This window comes from Nannobrachium achirus, assembly GCF_963921795.1.
Source record: "Nannobrachium achirus genome assembly, chromosome: 13".
NCBI classification, from domain to species: Eukaryota; Metazoa; Chordata; class Actinopteri; order Myctophiformes; family Myctophidae; genus Nannobrachium; species Nannobrachium achirus.
Genome location: NC_137833.1, coordinates 10,988,158 through 11,013,523, shown reverse-complemented (window position 1 = coordinate 11,013,523; position 25,366 = coordinate 10,988,158). Strand labels below are relative to the sequence as shown.

General features: G+C 42.0%; 1 protein-coding gene across 1 annotated transcript in view; it reads left to right on the top strand.

The window, feature by feature from the left end:
• Positions 1 to 5,648: 5,648 nt before the first annotated feature.
• entpd6 (ectonucleoside triphosphate diphosphohydrolase 6) overlaps positions 5,649 to 25,366 on the top strand; it is a gene marked incomplete at its 5' end in the record, with an annotated part of 50,021 nt that continues 30,303 nt past the window's right edge. The window contains one exon of the mRNA XM_080740556.1: positions 5,649 to 5,677. Within this exon, the coding sequence (XP_080596682.1) occupies positions 5,649 to 5,677 (29 nt within the window). The remainder of the gene's footprint in view (positions 5,678 to 25,366) is intronic.

Sequence of the window (25,366 nt, the reverse complement as noted above, 5' to 3'; positions counted from 1 at the left end):
CTGGGGGTCACCGGAGACCGGACCACACTTTGAGAACCACTGCCTTATTTCCATTATTGGCACGGCACGAGCCACGCACAGGGCGACGCGCACAGACCCCCTGCCACGCGCACGGAGTCACGGACCCCCCGCCACGCACCGAACACTTTCAGTGGGGCGTGCGCTGCGGGAGAAAAGCGACACGCGCTGCCTGAGACCGTATAATAAGTCTTCAACGTTTTCAGGCCGGGCAAGAACCCCTTAGCTGAGAGAGAGATGAAGCAGGGACCCCCTCTACATATCATATTGTATAAATGTGTGATACAGATTTTCATTGATTTCATTAGATTCATAAACTTCTTTGATACCACTGTCATCAATCTGTTAGATTTTTGTTGATGTGTTTTTTTCTCAGACTTTTTCGTTGTTACTTTACTAAATAATAACTAATAACTAATAACTTATACTCTGTACTTAATCTGCTCTTTTTTTTTACCTCTACACCGAACCTATTTGCCAAAAATAGCCGATCTACAAGCTCTCACTCACTCGTCTATTTTTGGCTAAAGTTCTCCTCAGAATTGGAATGCGACTGCGAGGGTTCAAGTTATTAATTTTAAAAAGAATTATCCTATCACAATGATTTGGCAGCCCCCCTGTTGTCTCTCAAATTATTATTAAAGATAATCAAATGAAAAGCTATTTGGTTTTGTATTAATTAATTTTACAGGCACTCTTGTTAAAAAAAGCAGATTTCCGATTTTTGCAAGTGATTGATTAAATGAATTGAATGCATTTTTGTGTAATTATCTTTCATTAGACAAATTAAGTTTTTTTTTTTTTTTTTTAGTATTATAAACCATAATTATTCTCTATTTCTGGTACACGCCACACACACACACACACACACACACACACACACACACACACACACACACACACACACACACACACACACACAGTGATCCTTTTTTATTTTATTTTTTATTATTTATTATTATTATTTTTTAATGAAAAAGAAGGGTTCCGGTTGGCCTCGCATAGCTTTTGTTCCCCACATAATGCGATTCAATTAGTTTATTCTATGAGTTAGAGAATAAAATATAACATACCAGGGGGAAAACAAGGAGGACATTTTGGAGGCGCACAACCGGTGGTTCCGGCCGCCTGATGACTACAAAAGTTATTTCCACTCCAGAGCGGATCAGAAACCAGAAATGTTATTGATCCCATCCCAGGCTATGTGCCTCATCAATTAGGGCCTACAGGCCTATATTATAGCCTTGTATAGTAACTGTCTGTGGAGAAATTAAGAAGGGTGAGTTTGTTTTATCTTCTTAGCTTGACTTTGTTTTGTCTCCTTTTCTTTCTCGACATACTTGTAGAGAAAGAGAGAAAGAAAAGTAGTTTGTTCCAGTGAACTGCATGAAACTGTACCTTTTCCTGTGCACACTTTTAATAATGTCTTCAATCAATCAATCAATCAATCAATCAATCAATCAATCAGCCTAGGCCTGGCTGTTAGCCTTCATGTTTAGCTTTATAGCTTCATGTAATTGGTCCGGTAGCAGGAAAGGTCGACCTAAAACAAAGTCGACCTCATTCGAGCTTGTAGATCTGCTATAAAATCTAAAATGACACAGATGCTTTCACCAGTTTTGATGGGAGGATCACACCTATTTTCAACCTCATCTTCATAATATATAATTGGTAGTCATTATGAGCCTGTACGTTTTAACAGCGGGCGACAACCGGCTACTCTGGGCGATAAAAAGCTCCTAGTGGGCGTTCCTGCCGTCATACCGTACGTCCTCCATTGGGTAAGCAACAAATGAATTTGATTGGTTATCGCCGGACGATGTCGCCCAAAGATATTATTATAATATTTTCATGTTTTTAGACAACCTTCCTCTGCCCACTTTTCAACTATATCGCCTCTTCGCTTGGCGTGACAGTGGAAGATAGCGGCCGCCAGGAAACTTCCGGAAAAGTCGCGCTGTGATTGGCCAGAGGCACTTTGAGTGCCGCTTCACCCCCAAACATTATTCTGGCCCTATCGGGACGCAACTAGGACGCTGTTGAGTCAGCTCAAGCGGACTTCACAACGCTCGACACGACGACTCGCTCGCCTTAGCTCGCTCGTCCCCTTGAGACGGCGTGCCTCCGTCGCGGTTTGGTCAATACCCTTATTTTCTCAAAAAAGAATCCATGTTTTCTCAGTCTTGCATTCAGCCAATGAGAACGCAGGGAGGGCGGCACTTGCCAGAATACGATTCACTATTACCCCTTCGCCTGCTATCGCCAGTAGTTGCCGAGTTCCATTGACAAATAACGCACTTCCGGAAAAAATATGTCCGGCTGTCACCCGCTGTTAAAACGCAACGTAAGAAGAAGACATTAATTTCCATCTACTCACTCTGCGTCTCATTGATTGGTGTGCGGGCTGTGGACAGTTCAGACACCTGGCTACCAACCAATGATGTCATTATTGAGGGGGATTCCAAGGTTAAAGAAACAGACTCTCTCTTCAAGTTAAAGGATGCTGAAAAATAAGCCATTGTTCTTGCATTATAAAGTATGAAATGATCAAACCTGCCTACCAATGATGTCACTGGTATAGTATAGGCAGGTTTCTGAAGTGCATAGCCTGGCAAGCCAGCCCTGACACTGCGCTCATTCCTTCTCCAGTGGGAAGGAACAAGGCTTGCAGGCTACATGTCCACAGCCCTCCTCTGAGACACAGTGAGTAGGATGGACCCCTATCGCAAAATATTTTGTTCCAGGGACCCCCAGAAGCAAAGATTAGATTTCGGTCTATTCTGCATCTAGCTTAAGGCCACAGACTCGTTGGGAAACGAGTTTGGGCCGAGTTTGTTTTAGGTCGACCTTTCCTGTATTCATTAGTCCTCACTAAACTAATGCTCATTTATATTGAACCATTTCTATCTATCTACCGACAACGACGAAATATAACTTGTGTAATTGGCCCACTGCTGGCTTGTCACTTGTCATGATCTGAAATGGCAAATCTTTGAGTAGCAGCAGCGCTATAGAGAGATCTCTCTCTATAGCGCGCAATGAGGGCCTCTCCAACTCTTTTTCCCAGGCTGAATCAGAGGCCCAGCACGTCCCTGCCTCCCTTTGAGAGAGAGAGAGAGAGAGAGAGAGAGAGAGAGAGAGAGAGAGAGAGAGAGAGAGAGGAGAGAGAGAGAGAGAGAGAGAGAGAGAGGAGAGAGAGAGAGAGAGAGAGAGAGAGGAAAAACACTATTTTAAGAGGGCAGATTACCAGAAGCCTAGTTTCATAGTGTCATCAGACCCCTAGGATTATCTGGATTTAAACTAATCAGTAAATGTTTCTCTTCACTCATTATTATCTTTATCTCTCTCTCTCTTTCTCCCTCCGGAGAAGATTTTCCGGGGAAAGGGGGTGGGAGAGGAGGGGTGGGGGGGATGTCAATCAGCTGTCAAGACCATTAATCTCTTAAAAGAACTTAATATAGGCCTATCACATGTAGAAAAAAAAATCTCTTTTTGCTCTAATTTTCTGCACGGGCACATGGCCGTTGTTAATAGGGGTCACGTGTGTCCCTCGAACGGGATTAGATTAGATTGCAACTAATCAGTAAATATAGCCATCTCAAGGATTCAAGAGTACGAATGACACAATTACATTTTATGCCTGCATTGCTGTATTGACATTTGGTACATTTAAAAATAAAATAAACTGAATGTAAACAAAGGTGAACACAGCAGATCTACAAGCTCAAAAAATGTCTTGGCGTTAGGCGTAGTGAGCCGGCGTTGTGAGTGGGTTAGGGTTAGGGTTATAGCGTTTTAAGTTATAGGCATATTTTGATTGTCACAATAATATTGTGTCCTTCGTGTCATTTTCATATTGTAGATTGCCTATTTTCAATTTGGCCGAAATGTATATTGGGCTGAAGTAGGAGATATTGTTTTGGGGTAATAATCAAGATCTCTGAAGTAAAGTGGAGATTTGAAAAGGTTTTCAAATAATAGCAGTGGAGTAAAAGTACAATATTTGCCTTTGAGATGTATAGTGGAGTAGAAGTATTGTTGATTGGAAATACTCCAGTAAGTACAAATGACTGGGATGTACAATGTACAAATGTCAAGATTGTACAGTACTTAAGTAAATGTACTTAGTTACTTTACACGACTGCATCCCATCCCATCCCTTCCCTATGGTCCACCACTGATTGAAACTAATCATTGGACAATCAATGAGACTCCGCCCCTTACCAACTGTCAGATCAAATACTTGTCTAAATCTTCTGAGTTAAGAGAGATTGAGATTAACTGCAATTTTCTTTTTCCAATTCAATTTGGAGAGGATTTTACGCTTTACTCTTTTTTTCCCCTCTTCCTTGTAATGTGCTGATTGGTTTGACTGACGCTGCGTTAACCAAAGGCGCAGTAAGGGATTTGTATTTGTTTTATTAAGTGTGAAATAGCTGATATTTACATTGTCCAACCACAAAACATTTACTGTTGTTCTACTTGGTCTAGGGCAAAGGGCTGTGTTCATTTTTATTTACTAATGTTAGGATGACTTTGATTTATTTATTCATGATTTTGTATGATACAAATAAAATAAATCAGGCTTTTGACCAGATGGACATTTGCCTTTTATTGTCAGTGCGGTATAATAAAGACAAAATGTTAAAATGGTGAAATAGACACAAGATAACGGCACAAATGTGGCATGACACAGATTTAGAAATGAAGAACTTTTTGACCACACTAGGTCCCCTGTATTTTCCCTCTTACAAATCTCTACAGAAAATATCAGATCTGCAAGCTCACAACGTTGGCCTTTTTCTATTCTGCCCAGAATAGGGACGCTATATGGGTATATGCTTCAGAAGATGACAAACTAAATTATCTTATTTTGTTTGCACCGTGACAACAACCTATCTTTTCTCTTTAAACAAAGCATAAAAAGACACATGAGACCTTTTGATATGATTGATTGTGTACTTTATATTAATAGTTTAAGGTGCAGAGATACGCTTATACAATGATGCTAAAAAGATAACACAAAAAGCCACTGAGGGCTTGTTTCCATTGTGGTCCTGGGTATTCAATTCATCAATTGATTGATTGATTGAAGACTTTATTAGAAGGTTGCATTGGAAAAAGTACAGTTATATGACAGTACAGTTCACTGGTACAAGGTCAACTAAAAGGAGATCCTAGTAAGCTTTTCGGCTTATTTACACAGGAACCACTTTATGTATCTCATATAACATTGAAAGACAGAGGGATAGAACACAGTACTTTACATAGGATATCATCAATAACAAAAGGGAAAACAGCATTCAAAAAGAAGAAAAATGGGAAAATAAAAGAAAAAGAAAAGGAAGATATTTACAGTGGAAAAGGGGAGGTACAGTAAGTATGGGCTTAGTCTATTACAAGTTTCGAGTAGCAGCCGTTTGTAGGTGACTTTTCAGATGGATTCAAGACATATAAACAATACAATACTACTATACAAGAGACCATCAATGTTGTAGGAGCAGTACAACTATATATTTACAGATGTATGTGATGTTTTATTTGACATTGCTGTTCACAGTCGTCTAATCATGCGTTGAACATTTTCTGGCTTTATTCAACAAGCCTCTCTTACAGAAGCAGATGTGGACATGTCAGGCCAGATGTTCTCAGCTCTCCAGTAAGTAACCCTTACAGAGTGGTAATCACACACATTCACACATGCACGCGCGCGCATGCGCAATTGCGCATGCACGCACACGCACATACACTCTCTCTCTCTCTTGTGGGCAGGGGTCTCACACCAAATTCTGGGCCGTGGGTACAAGGATTCACTCACATTTTGTGCTTTAACTATATTGAAAAATAATAGATATACAAGCTCACAGCGCGGCACCGAGTGCCACGCTGCGAGCTTGTAGATCTGCTATTTTTGTCGTTGAATATTTCAAATCCTTCTAAAGGTTTTTTGAAAAACCTATGTTTCTATGTCAGTGATACTTAAACATTTTCATGTGAAGTACCCCCAAAATAATACGTATTTGGCCACGGACCCCCATCTCAAAATATTTAGTTCCAGGGACCTCCCAGAAGCAACATTTGAGTTACAAATGTTTGCTTAAAATGATTTGCACACATTTTCACGACTTTAAAAAAAATAGCAGATCTACAAGCTCGCAGCGCAGCACTCGGTGCCGCGCTGTGAGCTTGTAGATCTGATATTTTTCACTAGCTAAAGTATAAAATAATTAAGGCCCCTCCACCTTGGGTCCTAGTAACTACTACTAGGTCCCACTTTCCCCCTCCTTTTGACGCCCCTGCTTGTGGGGAAATTAACATTTTAGTGTGACTATTTTATGAATTTCTTCACTGTAATCCAATTGCCATGCAAATAAACCTGTACTTCGTTGACCGGGGTCCTCCAGGGGTCGATTCTTGGCCCCCTCCTCTCCCCCCTCTAATCTATTATCCAAATCTCTTAGATCTACAAGCTCGCTTTGTGAGCTTGTGGATCTTCTTTGTAGATCAGTTTAATAACCCAAAAGAGCAACGAAATAAAAACAGTAAATTGAGTTATAAGACTCGAGATGAACAAACACACTGACACGCAGTCATTTAATAAAACAATGGTGCAGCTCCAGCGATGGCTGAGGTTTTTGGCAGATTATAAAGTTTATATTCTCTCAAATCAAAACAGCAGTTTTACCACTGTCATAATCTGAAAAGAAAGTACATCTATGTTTGGATTAGGTTGCATGCTTGCGTGTCTGTCGGTGTGTGTGGAAATAACGGAAAGTGAGAATTACTGGTGTGTGTGTGTGTGTGTGTGTGTGTGTGTGTGTGTGTGTGTGTGTGTGTGTGTGTGTGTGTGTGTGTGTGTGTGTGACTGTGTGTGTGTGTGTGTGTGACTGTGTGTGTCCGCCCTGTTTATAAACGTATGTTCCGTTTGAATCACAACCTGGATTACAATTATTACACGTACTGTAGAAGGGGATTGATTGATTATGTATGTGGCACATCATCATCAACCTTAATCTGTCTTTATTCTTTGCTCCTATTTGAGCTCTTCATCCCGGCTCAGAGTTGACCTTTCATCCTGTTGTCCATGTCTTTCTTCATTGTTTGACTTTTTTTGTCTGTTCTGGTGGAATTAAGTGCATGTGACCCGCAGACACTACGGGGTGGCCGTAGACCTAATTCAACTGATTGAAGTAATCAAGGGAAGGGACAGGAGGATCACGCTGGGTGTTGACCTTGATGTCTGTCAGTCCTAAACCTTTTCATGCTAAGGACCCACGCATTTATACGTAGGTATTTGGCCGCAGACGCCCTCCTCACATCTTAAAATGTTTTGTGCCAGGGACTCCCCAGAAGAGGAGATTTATGTAGAAAAGAAAGAAAAAAAAGGTTTACCACTTTCAATATTTTTCAAAAATAGCAGACGTACAAGCTAGCAGTGCAGTGCGAAGTGGTGTGATGCGAGCTTGTAGATCTGCTATGTTTTAGTCTTCTTGAGCCTTTTTTTTCTAAAAAAGAATCCGCTGAACCCAGGCTACCATAGTGCAGCTGTAAGATAGGATACAACCTCAGACACATAAATAACTCTACCTGTATTTTTTGCTCTGTTTTGGTCTGCTAGTTCTGTGAGTTTGTTGATGTGTTCCTTGTGTATGTCCAGGTTATCGCTTCTCATGCCGGATACTCGTGATCAGAACTTCGGTCTCCCAGACTGTATGACGGGAGCGTTTGCAAATTGTGGGAGGCAACCGTCTGGCCATGTGAGACGTTACCTATTACCTAACCTCGCATAGCCAGGCTTACACATCTGCGAAGAGATAAGGCTGGTCACAACATAAGGCAGAGGGTGCCTATAAGAGTGGGCATCTTCTGCTTCTCCCGCTCCTTCAATTGCGCTAGCAATAAACATTATTCAAACAAAACAATGATTCTGACAAAGTCAGAAATAAAGGACAACTTAGGGGTTTTTTTATGAACAAGGGTTCATATTTTAGATTGTAATTAGAGAAAAGAAAAGATGAGTGTTAAAATGTTTTCATTTACTGCTTTCTATTGTTTTAGCGATTTTCGTATTTTGATTTCAGTGGGTACATGGGGGCATGCATACAAGTGGCCAAATAAGCCAGAAATGTCTTTGTTACTATTTACACCAGCCCCTATAAGTCGCATCTGCCCATGAAAGATTGCAGTGCATCTTGGGAATGGGCTTACTGTGTCTAAAAAGTCATATTTAGCCACTTGCATAAATCAAAATCGTTAAAATCACTAAAACAATAGAAAGCTGTAAATGAAAACATTTTAACACTCACTTTTTCTTTTCTCTAATGACAATCTAAAATATGACCCCTTGTTGTAAAAAAATAAAGTTGTCCTTTAAGAGCGAGTTAAGAGCTACAATCACCGCATGACATAACGCAGCACTTCCGTCAAATTCGAGCACTTCCTTTCTTGGGTCCTTCTCCGTACTCTTTCCTGACAGTACCTGTAAACGAGGTCCTTTTCATAACAACACTTCAGTGTGATGTAATTACAGCAGCTTCTCTGAGGTCTCCTAGTTGGTGCAATTAGACTTTGCAGTTGTAGAAATGTGGTTGTTATTTCCTCTGAGGTCTTAAAGCTGGTAATGATGGCTTTAATTGTAGAATGAGTGTCCGGTGTCAATGGAGGTCTTTGACTTTGTGGCTCAACTCAACACTAATAAGTAGGACAGAATTACGCGTGTGTGTGTGTGTGTGTGTGTGTGTGTGTGTGTGTGTGTGTGTGTGTGTGTGTGCGTGCGCGCGCGCGTGCGTGCGTGCGTGCGTGCGTGCGTGCGTGTGTCTCCAATCATCATCTAAAAGCGAGAGTCGAGGTCTAGAGTTGATTGGCCGTGTGACCAGCGCATTATACTGCTGGACTTAACTAGAACATAATTATAATTATTTCTCGGGTGTACAGACGCAGTTGTGTGATCTCACAGAACACACACTTAACTCAATTCTAATCATCAAATGTCATTGATTGGAAGCATTTGCAGCAACATTTTAGGCAAATGATGGTGTGTCAGGGCATTGCACATTTTGGTGACAGAACAGTAGAATGAGAATCTTCCCATGTCTGTTCTGAATTTGGCCAGATCCTTGTCGTTGTGGCTGTGGGTGTCACTCACTTTGGAGATGTCGTTAGACAGGTATGATATGAGGGTATTGCGGGCACGGTCTCTTTGACTATCTTAAATACCAATCCCAGTGATATTTGCTTAGCTCTGTCTTCCACCCTGAGCTGTCCCAAACCAGCAAAGTGCGTTGGAATTAGGTGTGTCATGGGCTTAAGGCCGTAAAGTAGTTGTGTCAGTTTTAGTTTGTTTTGGGAGGTTTGAAGCGTAGTTTTTAGTGACATCCAGCGACAACTGCATGGAATTCAAGTGGTATCTCATTGGATGGTGCCTCGGTGATAGATGTCCTTCCTCCCTGCATTCACTTCCTGTCGGCTCAGGAGGTATAGATCGGCCGCTCAGTTCGATCGGGATCGCCCAGAGTTAGTGTTTGAAGTGTCCTTGAGCAAGACGCTGAACCCATAATTGCTCTCGATGTGCAGGTTGGTGCCTTGTATGGTTTCCTCCGCCATAGGTGTATGAATGTGTGTGAGAATGGGTGAATGTAATGCACAATCATTGTAAAGCGCCTTGGATAAAGGCGTTATATAAATGCACCATTTACCCCACCCCTACAACTGTGAGAGTGTAAACATGGAACCATTTGTACATTTTTGGAGTTAAAGAACTGTAAGGGTCCATTTGGTTCCTAAATGAGATATTTAGGAACAAACCTTGAGAACCGCTGGTCTAAATAAAAGCAAAAACAAACAGCACTTTTTTAAAGAGGTTCTGGACCAACATTCCACCTGCAGTATTTGTAAAAAAACAAATATTGTTGTAAATAAATAAAGCTTGTTCATATTCCATGAGTTAAAAAGCTGAAGAGAATGAAAGTACACCGTCTTATTGCTCCCAAAACATTGTATTAACAAAGTAGTAAAAGTACAACGTTTCGGCCTCTACGACCTTTGTCAGGTATACTGAGTTAAAAAGCTGTATTATAACAAACTGTATCAAGTATTGAGGTTTAATTTGTCAACCGTGTGGTGAACCAGTGATTCCCTGGTGACCACAGACATGGCAACAGCTTACCAATCAATAATCAATAATTAATCATGTTCTCTTATCAGAGTATAAGGTGATAGACTAGCTTGGGATGGCCACAAAGCAACGGCACACAAGCACAATTATGCAAATGATTGCATACTTTAACACTCCATGGATTTATTTGGAGAGTTAACTGTAATGGCTTAACACTCAAGTCATTTATAGGGGTCATCGCCATGCTGGCTTGTGGAAGACATTTTTGTCAAAATACAAAATGCAAACCCCTACAACCGCACCCGTTCACAGATCAGCTTAAACAGGGATGCTGACAGAACCCTCACTAAAAACCGCAGGACAAAATCCACTCATCCTAGACAATTCAGCCCTCCTGGCTCCCAAACTGTGGAATAAACTCCCTGTCGCACTTAGAACAACAGACTCACTCCCTAGCTTCCGCCGTGGCCTGAAGACTTACCTCTTCAGACTCCACCTTACCCATTGCACTTACCGTAGGACTCGCTCGCCACCTTCAATGACCTTACCTGGAAGTTAGATAGCATTTGTTTAGGTTTTATATAAAGTTTTTTACTGAATAGGTGCTTGGTCTACCCACGTTCCTTTCTTAGATTACTATTTTATGCATTTGATTTATTGATGTATTAACTTTCTTATTGTAAATCGCTCTGGATTAAGAGCGTTTGCTAGATGCCTAAATGGTCAATTGTAAATTGTTTGCCAAATACAACTTGAGTGGAAAAGCAAAGGAGAAGCGCTCTTACCTATACAGACAAGACAGTTTGACAAAATGAACACTTTACCAATTTATTATTACAGAATGTGGGTCACATTTTAATGTCACCATCTAATATGGTTCATACACATACTGTAGATTATTATAGAAAACATAAACTGTTATTGAATGTTTTCTTTGCTTGCTATTTATTATGTCCATGAATTAAATACAGAGGGCAAAAGGTCTTATTTGGGATGTTCCTTTTACTGTAGGCAGGGTGTTCAACTGTACTTGTACTGTATGCTGTTCTCCATCAATCAAAAAATGATTCCACAAAGTACACTGTCCTCAGGTTGGAATTGTTTTGTAGAAATTACAATGGTCAATATGTCGGTCATAATTGAATTAAACTTTCAATGAAATCACATTGAAACTTACCTTGATCTAATTAATGAATAGATCAGTCAATGAATCAATTCATTATGTATCTAATTGTTTAATTGGATCTATCAAACTAATTGTTTAATTGTATTTTTTCCACTCTGTGCGTACAACAAGCACGCGGCTGTTGAAATAATTGACATGGGCGGTCGCACATCACAGTGTAAGCGATAGCAGTAATTGCAGCCGTGTACGACTCTGGTTCCAGACATCACACACACACACACACACACACACACACACACACACACACACACACACACACACACACACACACACACACAACACACACACACACACACACACACACACACACACACACACACACACACACCCCGTCAAGGCAGGCATGCAGCAGCAGCTCTCCATTGTTGATGGTGTTGTCAATTGTTTTGCTGGTCTATTGTTTACCAAAGACAACGGAACAGTGTGTGTGTGTGTGTGTGTGTGTGTGTGTGGGGGGGGGGGGAGGGGGTGGTTGGAGGGGGGGAGGGGGGGCTGTTGACAACAATAGTCTCGCCACGCGCCAGCCTCCCGCACAGAAAGGAGCCCTAGTTAAGGCTAAGTAATTATTCAAAAATGCACATTTATGCAAATTAAGGCTCCCCTTCCCCTTATAGATTAACCTAATTCAGTGATGTAAACAACTCGGTGTCTGCCTGGGATTAAAGTTTTTTTTTTTTTTTTTTGTCAATTAGAGACTGAAAGTCTGGAGTATGTGTCTGTACTGTCTCTTATTGACCCCCCCACTGTCTCTTATTGACCCCCCCCCCCATCTCACATACACATAAACACACACACACACACACACACACACACACACACACACACACACACACACACACACACACACACACATGCACACATGCACACACACGCCACCTCATTTGCATGTCTGTAATCTCTGCCCTTAAAGTGATGCCAAGCCCCCCCCCCCCCCCAGACATTATTAATAACAGATCTGCCCACAAACAAGCACCCGCCGCCACCACCACCACCAGCGGGCACTTATTGGCGGGAGGAGATTGCATATACTGTCTGGTATAGCATTAACGCTAATGGCTAATGATTAAATACGTTAATGTCTGTCTGGGACGCCTTCGCCTCTAAACGTATACACCAACCGACCGCCGGCGTGACACACTTAAACAAACTTGTCACCCCCCACCCGCCCCACCATAATTGCAACGCGTGCCGTCCCGCCACCATAATAATCTAGCATGCGTTATTAGGAGAATTATGCTAATTTACAATCGCTACCGGTTAATTGCTACACGTTGTTTTTTTCCTTTGTTTTGTTTGTTTTTTAGAAGTGGCCGGGTGGGTGGGTGGGTAGGGAGGTGGGGGGAACTTCAGTGTGCCATGGGGGGTGAATCTGTGTTCCGGTTTTAATCACTTGGTTTCAACGTGCCAGTGAGAGCCTCTTTTTTCTAGTCCTAAACGTCCATGTTGAGGACCAACACAGGTGTTTTGATTTGTCTGGTTGGCATAGAACTAATGTTCTACGCCAATCAGAACGCCTGTGTTGGTCCTCAACATGGCCAGTGTAGCTAGGACTACAAATGCAACCCATGAATAGCTGGGCCTGCAATTTGAGCTATATCCGGCGGGAAAACATTTTATTTATATATATGAAATAAGTAAAAAAGTGGTTCATTAAGCACCCTCATACTGTCAGCGAACAAGTGAACACTGTGAATGCTGTGGGAAAAAACAAGGGAATGAAAAAATATCAAAAAGCCAAAAGGACCGTACATCCCATGGAAACCGCTCCGGGAGTCAGATGTCACTGATCTCTGAGGGAGGAGGCGACAGACACTTTCACAGAGCAATATCTGTGACCTTTGACCTGACCCTGGCCTCACACACACACACACACACACACACACACACACACACACACACACACACACACACACACACACACACACACACCCTAGACCCCACTATAGCTGACCCTGGGCACTGTGTGATGCGTGCGTCGGTGTACTTAACCCTAATCCTAGCCACCACTAGACCCCACACCCCTGTAGTTAGTGGGGCTCTCTCTACCAGAGAGAGAGAGAGAGAGAGAGAGAGAGAGAGAGAGAGAGAGAGAGAGAGAGAGAGAGAGAGAGAGAGAGAGAGAGAGCGAGCGCATGCTATTTCTAGTGTCCCTGACCCCTCACAGTCAAGGAATCAATCAAAGGCAGTTTTACTTAGGCCTATAAGTAAAAGTATCAATATTGCAATGTGGAAATGTAGAAAAACCTGTAATGGGACATTCTGCAGAATGAGTACTTTCTACTTTAAGTAGCCTACTTTAAGTACATTTTTATGCCAACACTTTTGTACTTTTACGCAAGTACATTTAGACTTTCCGTACTTCTACAAGTCGCCAGCTTTTCTTCAGAATATGTCACTGATTTACTGTGACACTGTGGCACATTAGAAGTCATTAATGGTTCTAAAACGTATTTTATTTTCAATGACCCTCATAACTCTAGAGCTAGAGATCAATTTGTAGACTCTCAATTTACAATTTAAGCATTTAGCAGACGCTCTTAATCCAGAGCGACTCACAATAAGCAAGGCAATACATCAATACAATATGCAAGGTAATATACATCAGTACATCAACATCAATATGTCAAATGGAAAGAAATGGTAGGCTAATCTAAGAAAATAGGTAGACCAAGCAAGCACCTATTCAATAAAAAACATTTTAAAAATGCTACTGCAGGTCTGTTACAGACCTGCAATGGTCATTTAGGGCTAGCCTCTATTATGTGTTTCTGGTAATATTATTGTCTTTTCAAACACAATAAGCCCATTCCCAAGATGCACCGCAATCTTTCATGGGCAGATATGATTTATAGTCCACTTGCCAGAATCTGAACCCTGGCATATTGAGTACAGTAAGGTTTTATGTTAGAAATGTTGAGTATGGGTCCCCAGCATGTAGAAACTACCGGATGCTAACTTGCATATGTTGAGCAATTTTCATAATTTGCATAATTCGATTTATTTAGCATAATCCCCCATAATAATGGATAATATGTCAAAAACTGATTGGCCGATTTGAACAATATTAGAGTGGTTTTGGGGGTTATTGAGGATGCTGAATCCATTTTTGACATTTTCTAAATTCAAAATGGCCGTTTTAAACCGGAAATGGCCATATACCAACTGGAAAATCAACAAAAAAGTATCCAAATCACCCACTTTAAGTTGGTATAAGGCCATTTCCGGTTTAAAACGGCCATTTTGAATTTAGAAAATGGATTCAGCATCCTCAATAACCCCCAAAACCACTCTAATATTGTTCAAATCGGCCAATCAGTTTTTGACATATTATCCATTATTATGGGGGATTATGCTAAATAAATCGAATTATGCAAATTATGAAAATTGCTCAACATATGCAAGTTAGCATCCGGCAGTTTCTACATGCTGGGGACCCATACTCAACATTTCTAACATAAAACCTTACTGTACTCAATATATCCGGGTTCACAATGGGGCTCTATGGGCTGGCAAGTAGACTATTATGGGGGCTGGTGTAAATAGTACAGACAGTAAGACATTGCTGGCTTATTGTGTCTAAAAATACATATTTAGACACTAGTATGCATGCCCCCAACCACTGAAATCAAAATACTAAAATCTCTAAAACATAATTAAATCATTTTAACACTCATCTTTTCTTTTCTCTAATTACAATCTAAAATATGAATCCTTGTTGTTAACAACCAAAGTTGTCCTTTAAAGTAACCTTTTATTCATTAGAATAAATCCCAGATTGCAGCTTTAAGTGGTCGGCAACACATAAGAGAAAGTGATAAAGGAGCAACCCTTCATAAGAGTATTAAAACAGGAGATGAAAGTTGAGTCCACCGCCACAGCTTAATTTGAGAAACAACTGTAATATTAAAAAAGAGGATGGATTATTGTTATTGGAAGGTTGAAAAAAAAAAGATTGCCCCTTTTTCTGTGTCAGGGCGGATGGTCACATATGTTAGGAGACATATGGTGTCTGTATGAGGAGATGGAAGCAACAGCATAGAAACGTGCAGACAGTTCAGCTCATATAGCTCCTTACATTATTGATGGATTATTTAATATTCTGCTGCCTGTCATGACATCGGGGGGAAATCTCAGTTTTTCTTTTTTGTACTTATGCCAAAGCGTTTAAGAACTAAAACGCACACATCAAGACTAAATTACAAACCCTAACACTCACACTTGTTCAGTTGTTCTATGTTATTTTGTCCACACATCTTTGTTTATTGATATCTAACTGGAGAAACAGTATGTTTGGACTACTCTGTTCAACAAAACAAAAAGTATGACCATCACCCATGTCTGTCTGTCTGTCTGTCTGTCTGTCTGTCTGTCTGTCAGTGACTGTGTGTCCATGGATTACCGTACAAACGAGGCTAAGAACAGATTCGAAAACGAAGGAGCAAATCACTTTAAAATCCAAAACGTTAATTCACAATTAAACGAAGCTGAAGTTAAAAAGCTCCTGCCCCAAGTCAGGATATCTACATACATAATGGTGGCATGTTGGAAAAAACAGTAAAACCATATTGTTTTACTGTGTTAAAAGTGATGTGCCTCCTCTCCATCTGCCCCCTCAGTCGGGAGGCTCTCTCCATTCCGACATGTCGCCACTCCGAAATGGACTTCTTATTGTCGGAGTGGCGACACTCCCCATGGGCCTAAGGTTTAGGGTAGGGGTAGAGATAGGGTTAGTGTCGGAATGGAGACATGTCGGAAAGGAGACATGTCGGAGTGGAGAGATGCACCCCCTCAGTCATTTCATCCTGGTGCTGCACCTGGCAACACCCGAGCACTGACTAACGTGCACGCATAGACGTCAAAGAGGGCTTGAGCCCCTAGCTGCCCTTTATTCCTTTTCCACGATTTTATAACCAATTATTTCACCCAGTGCCAATTGCCTAAGCTGTAATCATGGGCACTGCTCTCCCTCTGCCAACCTGGGGAGAGCCCCCAAACTGAGCTCATGCTTCCTTCAGTGCATGAGGAGTGAGCAGGCTGCTTCTTATCACCTGACAGGGGGGATCTTCCCCGATTGGACGTAGCGCGTGGATGGAACGCGTTATTCCAACCAGTTCGTTTCCCCTCCATCAGGCGCCCTGGCTGGCCAGGGGAGGCATTATAGAGACTATAGGATTACTGCATGTTTTTGTGAGGGTATCTATGGCTAGGAGACACAGGGAGAACATGCAAACTCCACACAGAAAGGCCCTTTCACCAACCCCACCTATAGGGTTTGGACGCTGATGCAGCCCCTGCCCTTTTGCCGGTCTGTAAAAAAACTGCCCTCTCCAGACCATGAATGCAGTTTTCACTATGGTGAAAGAAATTTAAAATACCGTCTTTCCATGCCATTCAAGAGAATTGCCTTAAGATAATTAATTTCCATTTTTTGTTATAGGGCAAGTATAATGTATCAAGACATATACGTCTTATTAGCCAGGAATCCTTTTAACACTGAGGATTGTGCAGCGTAGATTGGGGGTCCCGCAGATAGAAACTGGGGGTCCCGGGCTGTATGGGCTGATGTTTTATAGAAATGACCCCAAAAAAATAACGAAACTACCCTCATTCTCTGGATGTCAGAAAACCCACAGCTCAGAACAGACCCCCGTCCCCCCCAACCCCTCTCCTCCCCTCCCCGCCCCGTCACATTCACTGCTTACGCAGGGTCTCCAATCCCAAGTTAACTGGGATTATCCTCCCTGCATGGGGAGGAAAATAAAAGGCATTAAGAGAAGGATAACCTCCGCTTTGGAATGAGTTAATCTACGGCGGTAATGAGTCTTGTACAGGGGATTGCTTAAATTAAAAGCAAAAAAATAATATCAACAGTTATTGTGGCAGAGGAGGAGGAGGCGGCCTCCCATGGGTAATGCATTAAGTGATTTGATTTGATTTTCACCCCGGTCGTGCGTGCTGTAATCATGTAATACAAAGTGGAACAAAAAAACAATACAATTAACAGGTTATCAGGAAATTAAGGCGGGGGGGAACACGGCCTGGAAGGAGGAGTTGAGGAGCTTATATAGCGCCGGCCGCCGGGGGAAACTCTAATTTAGGACGTAGGAAGTCAGGCTCTGTGGTCTGTAAGCTCCCCTCCAGCAGTGGTGGAAAAAGTGTTTTTACTTAAAGGGCAACTCTGCCCTAAATGACATCTAGGCTCATTTTTCCTACTTATATTGATCCCAAATGACTGCCTATGGGGTCTATTTGGCAGAAATGCTCCCTTTGTCCAGTTTCCCCCGCAGAACCCAGCAGTCCTCATAGCATAGAGTGGAACCTATAAGCCTGTTGCTTTTACACTATTTGTTGCCGTCAAAAGTGTGTTTTTTCTTTTATCAATCTTTTATTAGTTGTCATTACACATGCATCCATGCCATCGTTGTCCCACATGAGCCGCCACACTCTGCTAAACAGATGTTAGGCTGTTGTGTGTTTTTCCAAGTCCCGGAAAAGACGTGCTGTGATTGGCCAGTACAGTCACTTTGATTGGCAGTTGTGCCGAATGCTCACCCCAAAACATGATTTATGAGACTGTGGTGGCTTGTGTGGGACTACCAAGACATGGATGTGTTTGTAATGAGAACTAGTAATACATTCATGACATTTGAGTAAGTTAAAGTACTGGGTTACTTTACAACACTGCTCTCCAGTACTGCAACTGAAAAGTTAATTTAGGGCCCCTGGCTGCTCCTAACTTACCGAGTCCTTTAATGCATTAAAAAGTGACCAGAGGTTTAGATGGTAAAATCTGATGTGATCTCGCTTTCAAAGTAAAGACAACAATGCACCCATCTATGGCAACATTTTTGATTAAATGTGAACGCAAATAAAGATGATAAGTGTGCGTTTGCGTGTGCATGTGCATGCACTAGGGAGTGTTTGTATGTACTTTGGCTTTGATCTTCTCGTGAAATGTGAAATGTAGTTATAAAACATTTGTATTGATTGATTGATTGATTGATTAATTGAATTCTTCATTGACAAATTGCATGCACAAGTGAAGACAGGCAGAGCACACAACAGTCAAAAGGACAGACACAAGAATGCTGGCTAGCTTCAGTCCACTGAAGTCCATATAAAGCCTGGTAACTTTCTCCCTTATCCAACCCTGATAACTCTCTCCTCCACCTGCGTGTCAGGGTGAGAGGGTGCCCTGGCTGTCAGATTAAAGCTTTTTCTTTTTTTTACTCTGTTGATTCAATTTATTTTAAACAATGCTTTCAGATTAGCCCCAGAGCATCAGGGTGCATCACGTCGAGGAAATTGCATTAAATTATCCCATTACTATTATTATTATATGTCGTGCTGCGCGCAAGGCTTCGGGAAACATTATTATCATACAATGAAACAAAGTGGTTTTATTCACTCATCCCCTTTAGAGGAGCCATGCTAGTGAATGAAAATTGGATTGACTTTAATGCAGTCCCGACCAAATGAAAAACCGGGAGGGTTTGCAGACACAGGGCATTATGAGGACGGCCTTACAATACCTTTCCTTAAATCACTTTCAACCTCCCATGCCTATTTTGGGCATGCCTGACTGTCATTATAGGCAAAGATCTTCCAAAATGTTCAAAAAAGAAGACTATTCTTTTTCTCACAATAAGATGTTCTAAAATGTTCCAAAGATTTAACACATTTTGAAAATCGTGAAGTTAGGTCGGCTATTTTTGCAGCATGACACTGGCATACGAAGGAAGTAGGCCTATAAAATAGACCTTGAAGTGATACATTTTTTCGATTCAGTATTTACATTTTTGATATTCATTTTATCAGACACGCCCCCTTCCTTATTCTATACATACCCAGTGTAACTTCAAATAGTAGACTGACTAAAAATGGGGAGAGAGATGAGGGGGGTGACATGCAACAAAGGTCCTCGGGATCGGGAATCGAACCCACGACACGCTGTCAGGCCAAATTGCCAGCCTAGATGCCCAGACGGCTACGCCAGGCCAGCAGTCTTGATGCTTTTACTTAAGTAAATAAAATTTAGTACTTTTCCACCACTGACCAAGAATAACCTACAAGTCAACCATGTGGCTGTTCACTAGCTGCAGCCATATATCTGAGCCATGGGATTCCATAGTATAGAGGGATTATTAGGGAATAATTTGAAGGATTTGTTGAGGGGATATAATTCAGTGTAAGTATATTAGAATAATTATTAAAGATTTGTACTTTCATCTTGTAAGACGCAGGAGGTACGGGTAGCCTGTGCACGGATTAAAAGATGTCAGAGTTGGCAGGACATCTGGTCAGAGCGGTAGGCTATATGTTGCGGCAGTGGTTCAGATACGTTTCAGTCTTAGAACACGGATGGTTCCCGTCTTCCCGAAGGGTTCCCAGTTCAGATTTAGTGTCGAAGAGTCCTTGAGCAAGACTCTGAACCCCAAAGCTGTTACTCTACCTTTCACAATTAAAATCTTCTTTTTTTTAAAGTAGCAGATCTGAAAGCTAATTGAATCTTCATGTTAAAATCTGTGACACACCGGAAACGTGATCGTGTCAAAGGTCATGTCTCACCTAGACAAAACATTTAAATGTCTTGATAGAAGTGCAGGGAGACCAAATACACCCCCCCCCCCCCCCATTTTAATAGGTTATATTGTATAAACATACTCTTTACATTTTATTCATACAAATACATAGTGCTACTTTAATTGTATATTATTTATTTGTATTTTATTTTTGTGGCAGTTACTTTGACTCTAAGGACCCCCTAGGGGTCCTGGACTCCCTGGTTAAGACCCATGCCCATGATGCTATCCAACAGTTAGTTGTGGATGGATGCTTTGTGCTGATACCCAGTCACATCTACACTCACAGGCAAATTAACACTCTTTGTGGCATGACTGACAACTATTGAACGTTATCAGCCGGCATGATAACATTAACATGTCCAAATATATCCTATTATATTATCTATCTATTATTAATTTTACACAGTGGTCCATATCACTCCAGTTATTCTCCCTGTCTGTCAAAGAATTGTAGAACTGTAGAATTCAGTAATTGGTTATTATGATCAAAATAAGAACAATATTATATTGTGTAAAACAGAAAATCTAAAAATTGCCACGGACAAGGCCAAGTCTTTGCATGGACATTTACTTTTGTATGTATGTATGGACATGTTGGTGACAACTATCAAGGAATGGTTTAGGTGAAAGTAAAACACACGCACATCAGATTAATGCCAAAAACAAAAGCAATCCCTGCCCATTGTTTAAGTGGGGGTAATGATCATATTTACAATGACAAAACAAAACCAATAAGCCAAAGTGGACTAGACAGCGTTCCCATCCAATCTATTGGGGCCAAACAAACAATACACCAATAAATAGCAAATTGGAAAAAAAGAAAATAAATAATGATTAATCTTATTGGATTATTTAAGATTACCCCCTCGACATGATTGAGAGGCAGAAAATGAAATTATAATGTGTGCTGCCGAATGGGATTTCCCGGCGAGAATTACTGTTCTAGTAGCTAGTGAAAGGACAGAGAGAGAGAGGGAAAAAATTACTACAATGACCAATTCTCTTAAAGTTGATTAAAAACCCCATCTCATCTCCTCAGGTTATGTGTATTTAGATTAACAAACACGATCTGGATTAGACTGCATTAAGGGGGGGGGGGGGGGGAGGAGTGTGTCTTATTATTATTATTTCTCTCATGGTTGGGTTTGAACCCAGAAGCTTAACCGTGGTTAACTGACTGTTTATCATTGGTAAACAAGCCATTAGTGGAAGAGAAATTATCAAAATAATAATAGGACGACATCTGGGACAATATAAAGGCCTGTTTTTAAACTGTGTTGTTAGAGCAAAAAAGAAAAGAAAAAAAAAAAAACAGTATAACAAATAAGAGTGACCCACTGGAGCAGTGGTTTTCAACCCTTTTCATATCAAGGTCCATTATTTATTCAGCATTTGAGCCACAAACCACCATTTGATGAGATTTAGCCACTCAGACACAAGACTTGCCTTGCCGGCAGTGGCTCAGGAGGTAGAGCGGCCACTTGTGAACCGGAAGTTTCCCAGTTCGATCCTGGGCTCCCACAAAGTCAGAGTGGAAGTGTCCTTGAGCAAGACACTGAACCCTAACTGCTCCCGATGGTTGATGCCTTGCATGGTTTCCTCCACCACTGGTGTGTGAGTGGGTGAATGTAATGCACAACCATTGTAAAGCGCCTTGGATGAAGGCGCTATATAAATGCACCATTTACATTATTTTCTTCTTCAGCCGTGTGTGTGTGTGTGTGTGTGTGTGTGTGTGTGTGTGTGTGTGTGTGTGTGTGTGTGTGTGTGTGTGTGTGTGTGCGCTTTGTGCCAGAGTCAGTCTGCTTTTGACAGAAGTCTATTATGAAGCTTTTATGATCCTAATAGTTGATAGCCTCGTTTCATGGTATTATTATAATCCTTTGAAGAAATACACACAGATGTGCTCTCTCTCCATCCCTCTCTCTCTTCTGCTTGTCCAGGATGACTGATCAATTATAGTGAGTTAAAAACTGATTTCCCCAAATCCTTGGAACCAAATCTGAGTACACATAGGATTCACAAAATGATCTCTCTCTCTCTCTCTCTCTCTCTCTCTCTCTCTCTCTCTCTCTCTCTCTCTCTCTCTCTCTCTCTCTCTCTCTCTCTCTCTCTCCTCCCCCCCCCCCCTCTCTCTCTCTCTCTCTTTCTGATCTCTCTCGCTCTCCGCTCTCTCTCTCTCCATCACTCTCCCCCTTCGCTTAACAACTTAGTTGGATTAGCAGCAGCGGCGCAAAGTGCCTGTGGCTTGGGATGACGTGACGTCGTAATTGTTCTAAATTCGGTCATTTTGTATGTAAATCTCCCTGACGATTACCATCCACTCACTCAGCCTCTGTTGTCGCCGTCATTATGATGAAAATGTTGTGCCACCAGCAACGATGGGAGAAAAAAAAAAGGTTATGAAGATTACAGAACCATTAAGCACGTTGTCCCGACCCATTAAATGATAAAAAGCTATTAGGAGCTTATAGAATAAATTACATATATGGACCACGCAGCGACCAGGCTTTCACTCCCCGGCGTTAACTAGAGCTTGATTGAAAGCTACAATACAATACATAAAGGATTAGAGGGGTTATAGGTTTTGGGACACAGGTTCGGATATCTGCCAATGTATAGGGATTTGCACATATAGGCCGAAAATAGCAGATATATATACATCCTTATAATGCGTCACATGCCAACGTGTTGTGAGTGTATAAATGTGTTTGCTCTTTTTTTATCTTGATTTGCCTCCAGAGGGCCATTATATTTCCACACTCACTCCAGAGGGACACATTGCATAATCTTTCAGCTTTTCTTAATTAATTTAATGCCCCAACACGAGATTCCCGAGATATTCCCGTTAGTCCAGGACGCCACGCCCAAGATTCCAGAGGTATTTGTTTTATTTTATTTAATCAAAAATCACACTGGTGCTAATCTGCTCGAAAAGTAGTGCATCCGGTTTGCACCGGAAACAGGTTGAAACTGGACATAAAAAAGAAAAAACATCTCAGGGGCGCCTGGTGGCCTAGTGGACCAGGCGCATACCATATAGGCATTGCCATTTCGGCATCAATACCTGTTGGCGCCGCCGGTTCGATTTCCGATCCGGGTGACCTTTGCCGCGTGTCACTCCCTCTCTCTCCCCATTTCCTGTCAGTCTACTGTCCTATCCAATAAAGGCAAAAAGCCCAAAAACAAATCTTAAAAAAAAAAAAAAAAAAAACGTATCTTCATTGATTGAAGTTTAGCAGGAAAACTCCAATTTCTCTGTTTCCTGATCCTACGTATATTGTATTTGAATACAAATACATCGGACATTAAAAAAGAAAAAAAAACATTTTAATGCTAGTCATTAAGCTACTAATATTGACTGAAGTAATTAAAGTAATGAAACAGCTGAGGCAGGGGGGCAAGCCAAATAGCCTAAATGTGAGCAGGGACATGCTGGGCCCCTGATTCAGCCCGGGGAAAAGAGTTGGAGAGGCCCTCATTGCGCGCTATAGAGAGAGATCTCTCTCTATAGCGCTGCTGCTACTCAAAGATTTGCCATTTCAGATCATGACAAGTGACAAGCCAGTGGGCCAATTATTGTACAGTTAAATTTCGTCGTTGTCGGGTGGAAACCTTGTCCAAAACCATTTGTTTTGTATTTATCATTTAAAAAATTATGCGAGGTGTTGTGTGCTTGTAGACCGGCTGTTTTCACTACTTTTGTGCAACGGCCTTGTATGATGAATCAGGGCTTTGCTTTGCGAAAAAAAAAAATAGATCTGAAACTTGGAGATACAAGGTTTCTGTCCGACAGTGATGATTTACTTTGTTGGCCGCCCAGCCCCCAAAATGGAACGAAGGCCGACATTTTATTCTTATTTTTTTCCTAATGGCCGGCCTGGACATGCCGGGAATGAACCAGCCGTTCGGGAGTTGTCCCGCTTTTCCCAATGGCCAGCACATCCCTGAATGTGAGGGTCCTTGGCATGAAATGTTATAATAACCACTAGTGCAATATGTTTTGTCTCCTTTCATGTGTCTAAAGTAAACGCTGCCATTGATCAGTGGAGGAGGGTGTCTAACCTCATGGCGTCTTGCTAGCACCCGTTTTAACAAATTAATTGTGACGGACATTATGCAGGGTCCCAGGAGGGCGGGGACTCTTTACACTGCGGCTGTTGATGGGCATCTGGAGTGAAACGCATACAATAGAGCTACTCATGTGTGTGTGTGTGTGTGTGTGTGTGTGTGTGTGTGTGTGTGTGTGTGTGTGTGTGTGTGTGTGTGTGTGTGTGTGTGTGTGTGTGTGTGTGTTATTGGAGGGGGGGGGGGGGTGAGAGAAGACAAGTGAAAGAGAGAGAGAGGGGGAGAGAGAGGAAGGAGATAGGAAGAGTGAAAGAGAGAGAGGGAATAGATAAAGAACAAGAATAGATGAGCTAATCTGGTAAAATGGGCGCACTGCATGCCGTTGGCAACCCTAACTGCAGCCATATTTGAAAGAAATTGCATCGACCTCTTTCTTAATTCCTTCACAGATGTTACCAATGTTTCTTTCTTTTTACTTTTTTTTCTTTTTTTTATCCCACGATTTTGTAACCCATTTTTCACCCGGTGCCAATTATCTAATGTAATCCTGGGCGCTACACTCCCTCTGCCAACCTGGGGAGAGCAACGGACTGAACTCATGCTTCCTTCTATGGCTATACACGAGTAGTCCAAGCCGCTTCTTTTCACCTGACAGCGGGGAGTTTCCCCGGCCTGACATAGCACGTGGAAGGAACACGTTACTCCAACCAGTTCCTTTCCCTTCCATCAGGCACTGGGAGAACATGCCAACTCCACACAGAAAGGCCCTTTCGCCAACCCCACCTAGGGTATGGGCAGATTGGGCACTGATGACACGGAGGAGAGAACACGCCCCCAGTGCCCACAGCGTTCCCCAGCAGGAATCGAACCCAGGACCTTCTAGCTGAGAGGCGACAGCGCAACATGCCGCACCACCGTGACCCGTTACCAATGTTTCTAATGAAGCCGCTTCTGTTCCATTTAGTGTATCCACCTGTTTCACAAGACTTTACTGTAGCATTATCTGCAGGACACTTCCGGTTAACAGCAGACATACAAGCTCACGTCGCGTCGCAGATGCAACCGTTGTGAGCTTAGTAGATCACACTCGGCTGCGACGCCTGGAAATGCCACTCGTCTTCTGCGCAATGCACAATGGGATGTTGGAAAGTTGTGGATAGCTCAGTGGTTTTCACACCTTCCATTTGTGCACTCTCTGCTCAGAGTTACACACCCATAAGGGACCATTTGGAACCCCCTCTAGGAACCATGAGGGTCCCTGGACCACACTTTGGTGTAGCAGAGTGTTTCCAGTGAGCCAACGTGCACCAATATCAGCACCCTGACTCTGCTTGACCAGAATGGAACAGAGCCTTCATTACGTGTCATTGGTGACACCTGTGAAGGAAGTATGGA